Source organism: Solanum lycopersicum, chromosome 11 (assembly GCF_036512215.1).
Source record: "Solanum lycopersicum chromosome 11, SLM_r2.1".
In the NCBI taxonomy this organism is placed as follows: domain Eukaryota; kingdom Viridiplantae; phylum Streptophyta; class Magnoliopsida; order Solanales; family Solanaceae; genus Solanum; species Solanum lycopersicum.
Window position 1 is genome coordinate 13,095,174 of NC_090810.1, and position 16,230 is coordinate 13,111,403.

Here is a 16,230-nt window from a genome sequence, read left to right on the forward strand (position 1 = left end):
TTAGTCTAATAGATCATCAAAATCCTTCAAAAAAAATGCAACTACACCAAAAACTCATTTTTGTAAGCATTTTACAACACAAGAACCCCAAACAATATTATTCATGCTCAAGTCCAAAAGGGTCATGGAATAACATAAACATCCACATAAGAAAAGTTTCTAAAACATCAATAAAACAGAACAACAAGTTAAATTCTAAAGATAGAAACATCATCTAAACATTAGTATAATCACATTTACAGAACATGAAGTATAAAGAAAGAAACTTTAGTGAGGAAAAGAGCCAAATATGTGAAGAACTTTATCAGAAGAAGACCAAAAAGTGTGAGAATAGAAAGAATGAGGAGAAAATCAAACATAAGAAGTGGATTTAAAAGGGGATATGTAATATTATTGGATAAAAATTGAAACTTATGTGAGAGAAACCTTTATAGTCTTCATTTGTCATGATTTTCTTCAACTTGTATTTGTTGCTTTGTAGAGTAGTCGGTGCAGTGATTGGCAACGGCAGGTTGCTAGCAATATCCTTTTCGGTTTTTCGGTGATTGACGTGATGAAAAACTATGCTGAAGATGCATCCTTGTTTTTTGCGAACAATTTCTTCATTTGGATAGTGAATATCTTCGTAGCAGTTTGTGTTGCATGGATATGAGTGGCAACAATTGTATCTGAAAGATGAAAGGAAATCAGGTAAGATAGATTTTTAAGCAAGAAGCAAGAGGTTGTAGAGTGTTGTACTTTGATGCAACGTGTGTCATGAATTTCTGGCACAGTGAAAGAGAATAGTTCTTCTCCAATCTTGTCTGAAATAATAGTTGTTGAACCAGTATCATCTTGGATGGTTACTTCGAACTGACATCTATTACGGAAGCAAAATGAATATGTTTATGTTCAAAGATAATTTTTTTTAATTAAGAATTATTATTGAAAACTAAAAATATATTAACAATTGTATATCTAGATAAGATGAGGATATGTGTATATTTGGGTGTGAGATATGTTGATCGACGATAGGTGTACAATAGAATCTTCTCTGTGACCTATCCCTTGGAAATATTTGCTTGCAGTTGGAGCAGATTGAAACTCAAAATCGTTGATTTTCATTGGATATTGGCAATTGGGCTTGCACATGGAATAAGATTTCATTTGTTCTAAGATATTTATAATTTTAAGCCTTACGTAGTTGTTCCTCATACAGTTCATATAGATCTTTGTTTCTTTTTCTTCCTTGTCCAATGATGGATTTTCTGTGTCTTGTCATCTCCTTTAATCAGTAGAGTACGCCGTAAAGAAAAATTTCACTTATATAAGTGAAATTGAAATAAACACAGCATTGCAGATTGCATAAAAAAGTTGAACCATGCTTAAACGTTTGAATATAATTAAAATGTCATATAGTCAAATGAATGTTCCTGATGCACTTTTCTAACTTGGATCGGGCAAAAGTAAATACATAATGCATTGCAATGTGGTGCTATCTGAAAGCTTCAATAAAGGAAGCACAACATGGTAAAACTAACCCGACAAGTTTTAAAAAATCATACATAGTATATTTCCTGAAAAAAATAATCATGATCCAGTCTAAATACTTTTCTCGACTTTGGATCAGGGACAAAGTTCAAATTTGTGATGTGCACATTCCTCACTCTAATTTTTCTCTCAATATCTAGAAAATCATTGCGAATATCAACGCTTTGAATCCTTTCCCTTTGCATGAGAGCATAAAACTTTTTAAATTTATAGCCTCTACCACTTGTATGTCATTTATCAAGAGCAAGTGCTCCTCATCAAAACTCAGAAAACAACAATATCTCAACTAACACTACCAAATATAGCAAGAGCAAATGTCTAATTGAAAAGAACAAAACTTTAGTCTTTTACCTACCAATTCTTTCCTCCAGAACATTAGATTAAGCCTAAGGAAAGAATATAATAGTACCTTAAAACTGGGAAAGACTTCTAGAAATTTTAACTCATATTAACTGACTTTTTAAAAGAGATGTAAATACGAAATTCTTGCACCTTTTAGTTGTTAAATGATAGAAGATGAAAAAATATAATCTTTTATGGTAAAGATGACAATGGCGATTGGGTACTGACCCAAAAAAAATTGTTGGTCATACCTTTAACTGTTGCTCAAATTGCTTCACTATGGGTATGAGGAGGCACAATGTCAATTGCATCCTAGAAATCAACTATGAAAAAAAAACACAAAAAAACATAAACTACACGATTCCACTAGCCAGAGACCATCAAAAATCAAAACTTAATAGTAAAAAGAGAAATTGTAGCATTGAAAAAATAAACGTCAAGTGAAATGTCAAAAATCAACTAACATGACTGCAATAAGTTTCTCATATTACCGGTTCGTACATCCTTTCGCACTTATTAATCGAGGACACTTCTTTAAGATTTTTAAGAAGACAACTCATTTTTAAGTTTTGGACAAAAAAGAAATAGGATGACCTGAGCAAGAAAATTTACAGAGTGGTTCTTCATTATCGTTCAGAAGTTCAATCTATCCTTCACGGCATAACACAGACAATTGATTAAGAAGTGACTATTTGCATAAAAACAACATCATCATATATCCAAACATTAGCGACAATATAAATTTTAGAGGTTAGTAAACTTATGCTAGACCTACTGACAGATCAATAGGTAAATTAGAGTATAAGTAATTGCAAATCTGTAACCTTTGCATATTTAGACTGTATTGCGAAAAGCCGAAAAGTCGCATCTATAAGATATAGCAAAAACAATCACTTAAAACATCCTTACTTCATCATTAAGCAAACGGTAATCAAGTAAGGTAATATCTTCTATTAACATTAATGTCAACACAACCAAGTAACCTCATATGACAAAGTAAAGATAAAACAAGCTAATCACTCTTATAAACTTTACCTAAGCAATATAAATTTTTCTCTTTATAAGTGTTGTATTTAGGCTACCTTGTGTGAACCTTGACCAACCCACCGGGTATTTACTGTTGTCTAGCAACACAAAAAAAATATGGAGCAACTCCGTTCACTAAGCTCCTAGCAACACAAATCTCGAGTAACTCCATCCACTAAGCTTAGGCAGATGGAAGGAATTTCTGTATTTTTCAGTTATTCCTTTGTCGGGACCTAGCAACATAACTATCGAGTAACTAAATCCACTAAGCTTAGGCAGATGCAAGAAATTTTTGCACTTTTTCAGTTCTTTCTCTGTGGGGATTCCAACCTTGATTTTCAATTTCCCACAACAATAACTCAGTCTCTAGGCCATCCCGACTAAAATTCATATGTTGTTATTTATTTTGTTTAAAACATCATAAAGAGATAAAAGAGATATTAAAACTAAACCAATACAGTATGGCAACATAAGTTATATGCATAACTTGGAGTATTACCATCAGAATCTATTGGGGGGATTTCCAATTTCGTTGCCTACAAGCTCCAAAAAGAACTTCAAAATAAATCCACAAAAACTCCAAACGAAACTCACAAGAGCCCAGAAAATTGATTTTGATGGAAAATTCATATATGAACAGAGGAAGTTCAAAAGAGTTCTGATAAAAAAAATCCAACGAAAATAAAGGAACCGCAAAGTGAATTCTGAGGGTAAAACACCAAATTAGTTGCTGCATGTGAAAAAACACAACAAAAATCTGAATGCAGTTTCTTGACATTCCAAAATAGAATAGGGAAAGCAAAATCACCAAAACCAAATTGAAGATTTAGACTTAAAAAACACAAGTAAAATCAAACATCAATAACAAACCCAAATGGAAGAATCAAATCGTCACACACCCAGATCAAATTTTGAATATTCATACAAATCAAATCTGGTCAAAGAAAGATAAAATGGCGAAGTATTTCTAAACTTATATTTTGACAAAAAGAAATATAATACAAAAAAAGCTCGATAAAAATATGGAAGAGTCTTACCTTGATAGAATGCTGAAGAAAAAAGAGGAAGACATAGAGGGTATAAATTGATAATATAGGAGAAAGACATGTAGCTATAACATGGAGGTGAAAAGACAGAAATGGTAACACAGCAAGAAGACACATAACTACAATATGAAACTGAAAAGACAAAATACCCTGGAGAGTAGTGAGACAGACATGTTGAAACAAGTCTTTTCTAATATGAGAGTAATAATAAATTATATAATAAAAAATTAGAAATAATTTTGATATTTTGGCCATGTATGAAAATAAGATTAATTACGAAAATCCCACATTTTAGTTTACTTATTACCATTATCCCCTATAAGTTTTACAAATTTTTAAAATCCTTCATTTTCGCACATTACATTAATGTATCTCGCACATCAAATTAGTGTATCGTGTATAAAATGTACCTCGCACATCAGATTAGTGTATCTCACGCATCGTATTAGTGTATCTCGTATATCATATTAGTGTATATTGTGCATCGAATTAATGTATCTCGCATATTAGATTATGTATCCACGTTTATATTATTATATTCTTTTTGAGGAATTTTTGTAATTATAAAATTTTAAGGAATAGATTGTTATTTTAGCTTTAGAATGTGATTTTCTATACTTTGCCATAAAATTATCAGATTTATTTAAGTATAATTTAAAAAATTCAAATTACGTGTTTCAAAAACTTCAATTTGATTTTATACTATCAAATTCAATTTCAATTGGCCAAATTGCTCAAGTTTTGCCAAGTTGAGCAACAGTGTATTTGTATTGTTGCCTTGTTTAGTTTGAAAGGAGTCCTGCGAAAAGTTCATCACAAAATTGTAGCAGCAATATATTTCTCCAAATTGTTCTTCAAAGCCTTCCCAGATCTAACAATCCATCGGAGACAGAGGACTATGTCGAGCAGAGAACCCTCAGTTGGAGGTGACTGCAATCGGCTGTACACGGCCTTAACTGGGTGTCACCGCCGGTTTGCGGCCGGCAGGGAGAGGGACTTAGCATGCCGCCATATAAACCGGTCGCTGGCAGAGTGTATGGTGGCCATCATATGTCCGGCCGAATCGGACGCCGTCCGTAGCCTCTGCTCCAGTGGCGGCACCGCCCTCAAACGCCGACAGTGTCAGGAAGCGCAACTCTCTCTTTCGGTTTGCCTCGCTTCCCATCAGGACCGGTCCTGAATTGAGAAGAAGAATCACAAAGCCTTTCTGATTTCTTCTCCTTATTTCCTTGTAGGTGCAATTTTCGTTATAATTTTCATTTTTATCTTAGATATAAATTGTGGAAAAAATAGAAAAATTGACATTAGTAGAGCAAATTAGTTCCAATATTTAATAAAGTAAAAATAATTGAGTGTTGTATAAGTGGTGCAATATCTTTGTTCAAATCAAACCTATATAATCTATTTTTCGATTTCAATATTGGTCTTTTTCTGTGATTTTGAGATTCTTATAACTCTTCCCTATGCTTTTGTTTTGCACTCATTACAACCATCTGTGACTTTGAAGTTTTTGTTCCACCAGACCACTACAGAAAATCACCTCTTCCATTTGAATTGTCAGCCGGCCGCACTGAGTTCCTCGATTCATCTGCTAGCTGGTATCAGTTCTGAAACTTTGTTTGTACTATCTTCTTTTTCCTTTTTTGGGTCTTTGCAGCTTGTTAAATTTTTATTGAAGAATTATAATGAAGATCCCTTTTTTGTGGTTATCACTTTATTATAATGGACATTTTCATTAACAACTTCTGAAATGGAATATGTGGATGGGAGTGAGAGAGAGAGAGTACACTGGCTGTTGGTGTTAGCGATTTGTATCTGCTTTTGGCTGATGCAAAACTAGCTCTCAACCTCAACCTCTACATACGCGAAACTTGATCTATATAGGCAGGCTCATAATCTTTTACACCAGCATACTGTGCTGTATTCAAACATCAATTTGAAGCAGACTTGTGGATATTCCGCCTACGAATCAAAGATAAACACTATCCTTTTTGTAGTATTTTGGTTTTCCCCCATAAAATAGTTTAAGTTTCCTACAAAGTTGCACATTCCATAGCATTCTCTTGATTCTATGATGATAAAATTCACATTTCCAAAAAGAAAAAAAGAGAACTTACCAATGAGATCATTAAGAGACCATCGTACTAGCTCGCAATTAAAACCTATGTTGCGCTAACTCTTCATTTTGGTTGTCGACCCCGTCTCGGCATGCCACTGGTGCAGGTGCGGGTGCGTGAAAGAGAGAGAAGTACGAATGAACTAGGGTTGAGGTCTTGTTGTTTTGGTAGACGTAGTGGCAACTAGCGAGGAAGATGAAATAAAATATATAAACTAGGGTTTTGCAGAGATCTTTTAAATATCTTGTTTATCCTTTATGGGTTGCTGCTAAACATTTGGTCCTAACCACTTCTAATAATATTTTACCTTTCATGGGCTTACTCTTTGTGTAATCAGTGTTGTGGACTTTGTTGGACTATTGTTTAGTGTAAAAATCCCTTAATGTACAAATCTTAATATTATTATTTACACAGTTTTTTAGTTTTATAATTGGTTAGGAGACCCAGTGTAGTCCCATAAAACGGGGTGTAGGGAGGGTGGGAGGGTAGAGTGTATGCAGACGTTAACTCTTCCTCAGTAGTAAAGAGGATTGCTTCCGATAAGCCATCGACTCAAAAAGACAGTCCAAAACAATCCCCCCCCCCCCCCCCAAAAAAAAAAAAAGCAACTACACAAACAAGGTTTCTTAGCTTTTACGTCTCCCTTCCCAGAAGTCTCAGAAAGGCTGCACATAACAGATTAGAAGTTGCAAAATTGTAAGCTAGTAAAAATAAGATTATAGAAATTGTTGAACTTGGGACTACAATTTCCCCAAAATCAGAGGACTTGATGATCCTCCAAGGATGTGGGTTGAAAAGTTTTGCATATGACCTAGAGACTTGTTATTTGATTGTTAAGTTAAGTTTGATACTGTCAGTTATTATCATAAGAAAGAGTTTTATCTTCAATTATTACATAAAAAAGAAACATGTAGCACAATACCGATTCATCAACACTTGAATTATGGTTAGTTTGTTACATAAACATGTTATCTTTGCTACATGCGAATGTTGCCATCACTGATTGTTTCTGAAAGATTAAAACTCAATTCGTATAATGTGTTCCAATGACTCCTCACTTAATTCAAATACATACTGAGAGCTAATATTTGCTCTGTTTGGTTTAGTTATTGTTGGTCTAATCTGATCTTTGATTCTTCATTGGTTGTCCAAGACATGAAAGATATCGAGTGGGAGGAAAATTAGGGCTCCTTGACTGGATTTTCCCTACCTACATTTTGAGTTTTCTTTTTAACTGGGAGTATTACCTTAAGAGGTATGGAATGAAGGACTTTATGGAGTAGTATTTTTGTACGGTTGGTTTTCTGATATTGCATGTGTGGTTTATATTCCTTCTGCTGCATATATACATATGATCACAGTTTGGCCTTAAAGTTTATGTACTCAGAGCTTATATTCCTTGTACTGGTAGATGCATGCTAAACTGTTAGGATCCTTTTGTGCTGGTTAATGGATCTATGAACTTTATTCATGAGGTTTAGTATTGATGGTTTTAGTCTCTTCAGGCTTGTGGTTGAACTCTTTGAACGATCTGATAAGCGATAGCGTTTATATTCTGATATAGTTATTATGCTGACCATGACCAACTACTTCTGGAACAAGGAATCGCTACTCTCCTACTATCTTATTCTTTGATTTTATTATTACCCGTCGTTTTCTTTGTTTCGGTTATCATATTATTTGTTGTTGCTACTGTGCTCCTCCCCAATGTATTCCCATACTTGATTTTGATATGTTTTGCTTGAGTTGAGGGTCTATCAGAAACAACCAATCTACCTTCCCAAGGTAGGGGCAAGATTGTGTACGCACTACTCTTCACAGACCGAACTTGTGGGATTATTGTGTGTTGGTTTAGTTATTGGCATATGTTAACTGTGGTTACTGCCCCTGTGGAATTACAAACCTTGAAACCACTGCATTTTAATCCTGAATCTGACATTGTATCTCTATATATCTTTATTGATTTGTAATTTGGCATATAGATAGAAGAAACATGTCCACGTGTTCAAGCTACACTTGTTATCGGGAAGAATCAAACTAATTCTAACAGATCATAATTGATACTCAATATAATTTTACGCAGTCGTCGTTAAAATTACATAAGGTGTTCCAATGCTTCTCATTTATTTTAAAATATTTAGTGAGAATCCATACATGTTATTTGGTTTTGTTATTGTTATATGTCAACACAATGTCCTACTAATGATTGATGATAACTCATTCGTTTTCAGGAGTGAATAATCCTTCTAGAGTTATCCCTAGAATCTGTACAGATGGAAACAGTTTTGGATGATTTGCGTCATTGGTGTTAAACAACACAAAACTTGATTGTGCTGCTGAAATAGCTAATGAAGTGGCCCATGTCGCTGGACAGATTATTTGAAAATTTTATTCTAGTCGTGTCACGTGTGAGATTTGTATTCAGGGAAACGAATGGGAATGGTCCAGTCACCTGCATTGACATAGACGCAGAAGAAGCTATGGTTTCCCTAATCACATGCCTTCCCTTCCCACTCCATTTATGGTGAGGAGATCAATCCGGCTCAATCGTGACAATGTTCTTCTTCCGGATCTTTTTATCTGGATTTTGGATCCTATTGATGGAACTTCAAGCTTTGTCAAAAGATATGTGCATTTGAAATACTAGTTGCTTTAGGCTATAATGGAAGTCCAATACTCAGTTGGATTGATTAACCAATTTTGAAACTCGGATGGGCATTAGGGGGAGAGAGAGCATTATTAACAGACAATAAGTGGCGACAGTGGATTGTAATGACATGTCAAAAGCTCGCGTCTCTCTCAAGGGACAAAACTACAATGATGTTGCGAAGCACGCATATGATTTATCTCATTCAAGGTGACAAATTTTTTTGTTTGTATTTTTTTTTCTTACAAAAACTTATCAGAATTAAAATTGCCTCAGAAGAATCAAGCTTTACTAATTGATGTATCAATTCATTTCTCGAACTTATCTGCATAAGCTACAAACTAGCAGTAATAAATAAGGAGCATTCCTGTTGCTTCTCTTGCTGCTTTATGTGGTCCGCCACATGAGCAATTACACCAGCTCCAGCATTGTGAAACCATTCATTCTTTACATGGATATTGTTATGAGCTGAGAAAGGCCAAAATGCTGAGTGAAAGCTAACATCAACTTTCTTCCAACTGACCTGCTGTAAGCCGCGTATCATTTCCTCTTCCATAATTTCATGATATTCCAATGTGTTCTGCATGCTGGGTGCATTTTGGGCTGCCTCTTTTGCTTTGGCTGCCTCAGGAGGGAAATGAGGACCTTCAGATGGAACAGCCGAACAGTACTCCATATCTACAACATGCTTGTAGCCATCTAAAGACCGCCGAGGAGGCTTGCAAAGTTCTGTCTCCCTTCGTATAGAGGATGTACGCCAACCAACCATATGGTCATAAGATACATTCGCATAAAGTAGTCGGCATTTGAAAGCACCAAGGGCTGATATGAAGTTACCGTCATCACTATCGGAGGCCATTCGAAGTAGAAGAGGTGGTTTGTTGGGTTTGCCATCTGTAAGAAAAAGCTGTCTACCAGTTTGACCAACCACAAAGGGAGCAATTGGTGCTGCAAGTTTCTCTAAGATCTGAACTCCAAATAGAAATGGAAGCTGCTTTTTCCCTCTGACACCAAGGTGTGGTGTTGCTAAGGTGATAAAATTGATTGGTTCCAGGCCAGCAATTAATCCTTTCTGCTTGATGTTTGTAGTAGCTGAAGCAGCAACCAGATCATCACTATAAAGAAGAGCTAGTGCATATCTTGCAATCAATCCACCAAGTGAATGAGCTAAAAATGAGATCTTCTTTAAGGTATGTTCTCTCCTCTTTACAACCAGCATGATTTCATTTGCTAGCCTCTTTCCAGCTCCATCAATCCCAGTGAAGGTTTTAGTGAAAGTGTTACACGAACTCGCATACATGACAAAGTTTCTTCCCAACCGCCTTTTTAGCTCTGCTTGTGCATATGTCCAATCACTTGGGCTTGCCAAGATGCCATGAACAAGAACAAGAAGATGTTCAGGCTTATCCTCCACGTCCATTGGCGAAAAAAAGATGAGAAAATTCCAATTAAAGCCCTAGAATATAGCCAAAAGACATCAAAGAATATATATAGTAAGAGAAGGAAGATTGATATGACGAATCATGATGAAAAGTTGGAGGTAATATATATAGCAATGGCTGAATTTTGTTGTTTGTTATGTCAGCATTTCCCCCATTCTTGTCATAATATAGTATTATTACCCATTTATCCTCCATGTTCATTGCCCATGCCCTGGCTTCTTATCAATATGGATATTTTAAAAGATGGGTCCACCATTATTGGGATTTGGGAGAGTTCTACTCCCTTCTTTTTTGTATTTCCCAGCTGACTTTTATATTCTCTAGTTTATTGAGATGTGCATACATGTTTAATATATTGATACACAATGTCTTAGGGAAATGTGTGTTATTTTTTTTTAAAAAATAATTGTGGTAAATTGTTTGCACCATACTCATTTAGTCAATAATACTATAAAGTACGACGTGTATGTTGTAGTATCTCTATGTTTCCACATGAAAGCAAAATAAAGTTATTTCAGATTTCTAAGACGAGATGGTGACTTCTATGAGGGACTGCACTAGTTGAACTATTTCCGACGAAACATTTAGGAAGAAGATGATGTTGGCTTTAAAAAAAAATGCAATAGTTTTAGTTTTGCGAAAATTGAATTTTTTTAAAAACCAAACGTAAGATATTAGTATGATGGGGATGTGATAAGAGAGAAAGGATAATGGTTCAGTAAAGTCCAAAAATTAGTAAATCGTACACCAAAAACAAACGAGATATAGCTATCCCCTTTCCACTCCCCTACTTGTCTTTCCTAGTACATGACGCAAGTGACAATTTGTCTAAATTTAAAGGGGGATGAAGGAAAAATTCGCATAAACTAAAAGGAGGGATGGACTGTAATTAATTTTAATTTATTTTGAGTGAATGAGTATTTACGGAATTAGTTTGGGTTGGACTTTGGAGTATAAAATTAGGAAAAACTAAAGAATGTAGTAAATTGAAATATATATTTAAGGTAAATATTAAATAGCAAAATTAATATTACACTCGGAATCATTTCTTTAATAAGATTATATATGGATACAAATATTATTAAATAGCAAAAATAATCTTAATGCCTAATTAATACCAATCAAACATCCTTTTCGGTGCTTTGCTCCCCATGTTTTACCCCCTTTGCTGTTTTCTCTTTTAATATCACCAAATCACCATTTTTTTCCTCAAATTTTCTTCCAATTCACTATCTTTTACTTGATATTCATGAGCAATTTTTGTGACATATCTTTTATCGGATCTCTTCTATTTCCTTTTCCTGTCTTTTTTTATATGAAATTTATATTTGTAGACATCATGTTGAAAGGTTGATGAGTTCATTAGTTGTATATGTATTACAGGAAGAACGTGAACAGAAAAAATTGGAGGATTGTCTGATTTTCATTCTATTTTTTATATAGTGAAATACTTACATATTTGGATACTTGTATTGTATTTTTATTCAGTTGTAAATTTTTTATTGGATTGTCCCACTGTATTGGAATATGAACACAAGTTAGAAAGGTTGACCAGATAATGCAAGTTTATTTTGGTACATAATTACCTTATTTTTGTATAAACAAATATTTGATATATATATATATATATATATATATATATATATATATATATATATTAGGCGCTCATGCCAATGCATGTTCAACGTATGTTAGTTTTTTTCTTCTAATTTATGTGACACAAATAAAATTTGAAAAAAGTGCACTAAATTTATTATGTGTTTTTCTTAAAAATATTTGAACTGTTAATTTACGTACCTTTTATGTCAATTTTGAAATAATATATGTTACTCCATCTGTTTCATTTTATATGATAGAAGTGATTTTAGGAAAGTCAACGGAATTTCTTATATGATTCTCACATATTTTTAGTTGTCATTTTACTGTGATTCATAGTACTTTTTAGTTGTTACGTCATTTTCAAACAATATATTCATTTTTCTTTTGTTTCGATAAAAATAAGGGAATCAACCAAATTTTATTATGATTTTTAACTATATTTTTTCTAAAAATATCTTGAATTGTTACATTGTGATTTTAAGCTTTTTTTTAATGTAATTTTTAAATATGTAACAAATTAGAAATTAAAACGAAGAATTAGAGTTTTGAAATCATTGTATTTGTACATTAAAAAATTCAAATCTTTAAAACTCCATATGCACAAATTAATAGAATGAAACCCAAAGAATTTTTTTAAAAAATATATGAAAGCTCATTTTAATAACACATATATATTTTATTTTTAATATATGATTCCTCCTTTTTGATTTATATGAACTTAATTTTTTTTATTTCATCTCAAAACAAAACTTCTGAATTTAAAAAAAAAAATTATATAGCATATTTAAGATCACAAAATCTTAAAATATTTTACTACACAAAATTTAAATATACATATAAATTTTAATTTTATTTTTGATTGATTTCACCTAATATTATATTTGATATATAATTACTAAGAGCTAATCGTAATCATAATTTATTTACTTCCATATAATAAATAGATATCGCAATAATTCATACAAAATAAAGAAATAACAAAAATGAGGTAATACTAATAATAATAACTAAAGATGTTTTCAGAAGTATTTAATTTTCTTGTTATCATTCTTGGTAGATTTTTATTTGCATGAAATTCTTTTTTTTTACCTTTGATCATCCGTCACGCCCCGAGCTACCCCCGAGATGCGGACACGGAACCTAGGACCAAAAGTGATCCCAAGTTAATCCTACTGGTATGATCATGAGCATACTAAAGAATATAAACTGTTGCGGAAGGTAAATCATAATTTAACTCAAAAGATGGGGAATACTCATATCCTATAACTGAAATATTTTAAAATAATGAGTTTAATAAAAAGAAAATATTAACTCAATTTTAAGCTAAAACTAGCTATGTCTGAAGTAAGCCTCTAAATGACTAGAAATACTGGGACAAGCCCCAGCTAAATCTAGCAAAAACTGAAACTAAAAGACTAAATACTGAAAAGAAACTCATGACTATAGTCCTCGGAGAATGAGGACTTATCACTGAATCTGCTGAACTGAAGATCGGAAATCAATCTATGCGTGATCTGAATGCTGAGAACCTGAACCTACTTCGCGAGAAGATATAGCGCACTTATGCATCAGTACTTGAAAAGTACTGAGCATGTAAGATAGAATAAAGCTGAAATAAAACATAATTGAACAAGCACAAAAGCAAGTATAATAATCTGAACAGGATATACTAAATTTTTGAACTAACTGAATGCAATGACCAATTTATAACATGTTGAAAATGAATACTGAGTATACTGATAAATGATCAATGCAAAAGGGTCTGACTGAACTGTGAGAACTACTAATAATCGATAATAAAACCACATGAGCTAAATGTGGAGTCCGATGTATATGTCTCATTGAGAGGACTCAATATACCCTGCCAAAGGTATAAAGGCATGCTGGCGTGACCACTAAACTGATTGCCCACAGAGGGGACTTACAACCTACTTGGCTAGTAGTTCTGGGACTAATTGGGTACGCTACACCCTAGTCCAACTAGCTCTTACGTTATCCTCATTGATTTACGTAGTTAACTGATTATGTCTGCATTTTCTGTAATTACTAGATAGTTCAAAACTGAATATACAAACTGAGAATGCAACATTCAATCTGATAATGATGCAATAAAAACATAGGCATGTATAATTGAATAGCTGAAATATCTGACCTAGCATGTGTAATTCAAGAACTAAATTCATGCGATAATCTAAGTAACAATATAATAATCTGATTTGGAACATATAACTAATAAATTCATGAAATTCTGCTGATGTTCTAGAAATTCTAGGTCTAATCATGATATGGGAATCAAAAATCTGACTGAAAATTAAGGACTCAATGGGTGAAAGGAACCCACTAGTGAAATCCCACATACCTGGTGATGAAATTCACGGAGAATTATTCAGATTTTGGGGATGTACTACTGGAAACTTGTTGTGTTCTTGAACTAGGGTTCTTGACCTTTTTTCTCCTTTCTTACTTCTAATTTTCTAAGTTTTGATTAATGATTTGACTTGGGGTAAGTTTTAGTTATGTTTCTAGGATTAAATTGACTAAAATGTGATGACTTAGGGTCAAAGTGACGTATCTTAGGGCTTAAACGAAGTGAAAAAAGACCAAAAGTCCCTGGGTTAATTGTTGTCGGACCAAACGACGACCTGGACAGACGGTCCGTCGTTCCATCGACGGTTCGTCGTTTGGGTCCATAGGTTGGGCCTGTTCGACAGGCCTTTACTAAAACGGGCATAACTTTTTACTCGGAGGTCTGATTTTTGCAAGGTCGATGGATATGGAAAGATAATTCAATTTTCGATCTTTTGATAGGTTATGGTACACCTAATTCATTTTGTGATAAGAGTTATGATCATTTGAAGTTGACCCAACTGCATTCCCCCCCCCCCCCCAACTGTCTGCTAACTTCCACTTACGGTCAAACCTATGGTCTGTAGGTCAATCTATGGACAGTGTTGGTCAATCATGGTTCTTTTCAGAGAATGGGTAAATGGGTGTTGATCGACAGACACAGACTACGGACCGTAGGTCCGTCCGTCCGTCGTTCGACACTTAGTCAAATTTTTCCAGGATGAAATTTTGGGGGTTTCTGACTCCATCAACGGATGTGCAGGACGGACCGTGGGTCAGGCTACGGTCCGTCGATGGCCACCGTCTGTTGCACCTGTAGATTTTCTGAAAAACTTATTTTTGGTCTGTTTTGGATACGGGGTATTACATTATCATTCACTTTATATATAGAAAGATGTATCTATAATTATTTATTCTTGATAGATTTTTGTTAGATGAAATTATATTTTTATTCTTTATTGTTTTTAATACAAATATATCATCCTATTTATTTTTATTTGTGAAGTTACTTTTATTATCTTTTTTCTTTAATTTCAATCTAATATATATTATTAATTTTATCACATTTATTTATTTTCAAGTATATTAATTAGAGCAAAAAGGGAAAATGCACAAGTACCCCCTCAACCTATGCCCGAAATCCCAGAGACACACTTATACTATACTAAGGTCCTATTACCCCCTTGAACTTATTTTATAAGTAATTTTCTACCCCTTTTTAGCCTACGTGGCACTAGTTTGAAAAAAAAGTCAACCATCGTTGGACCCACAAGATAGTGCCACGTAGGCTAAAAAGGGGTAAGAAATTATTAATAAAATAAGTTCAGGGGGGTAATAGGACCTTAGTATAGTATAAGTGTGTCTCTGAGATTTCGGGCATAGGTTGAGGGGGTACTTGGGCATTATCCCGAGCAAAAATAAAGATGGAAATAATTAATTCTTGATAAATTTTTATATAAAAAGTAGGCATTTTTGATAAACATAATGAATAGAAAAAATATCAAGAATTAAAGTAAAGTAAAATAGAATAATAATAAAATAAATATCATAATAAGTCACAAAAGAAAAGAAAGTGAAGTAATAACAAAACAAGTTAATGATAATAACAATAACTTAAGATGTTTCTAGAATATTTAATTTTCTTGCTATCATTATTGGTAGATTATTGTTAGTGTTAAATTACATTTTTGCCCTTGATCATTATTTACTTTATATATAGAAAGAGATTTCTAGAATTATTTATTAGATTTTTGTTAGAATGAAATTACATTTTTACCCTTGGTCGTCCTTCCACTTCACTCTTCTATATAATAGAAACTGAAAAAACTGATTTTTGGTCTGTTTTGGATACGGGGTATTACATTATCATTCACTTTATATATAGAAAGATGTATCTATAAATATTTATTCTTGATAGATTTTTGTTAGATGAAATTATATTTTTATTTTTGATCGTTCTTAATACAAATATATCATCCTATTTTTTTATTTGTAAAGTTACTTTTAACATCATTTTTTTTAATTTCAATCTAATATATATTATTAATTTTATATCACTTATTTATTTTTAAGTATATTAATTAGAGCAAAAATAAAGATGGAAATAATTAATTCATGATAAATTTTTATATAAA

The 16,230-nt window shown here is 33.1% G+C and overlaps 1 protein-coding gene across 1 annotated transcript; it reads right to left on the reverse strand.

The window, feature by feature from the left end:
• Positions 1-8,879: 8,879 nt before the first annotated feature.
• Positions 8,880-10,552, reverse strand: LOC101252740 (lipid droplet phospholipase 1-like). The gene has a single exon (XM_010314565.4). The coding sequence runs from the start codon at positions 10,126-10,128 to the stop codon at positions 9,043-9,045; it is 1,086 nt and encodes a 361-aa protein (XP_010312867.2). The 5' UTR covers positions 10,129-10,552; the 3' UTR covers positions 8,880-9,042.
• Positions 10,553-16,230: the final 5,678 nt, after the last annotated feature.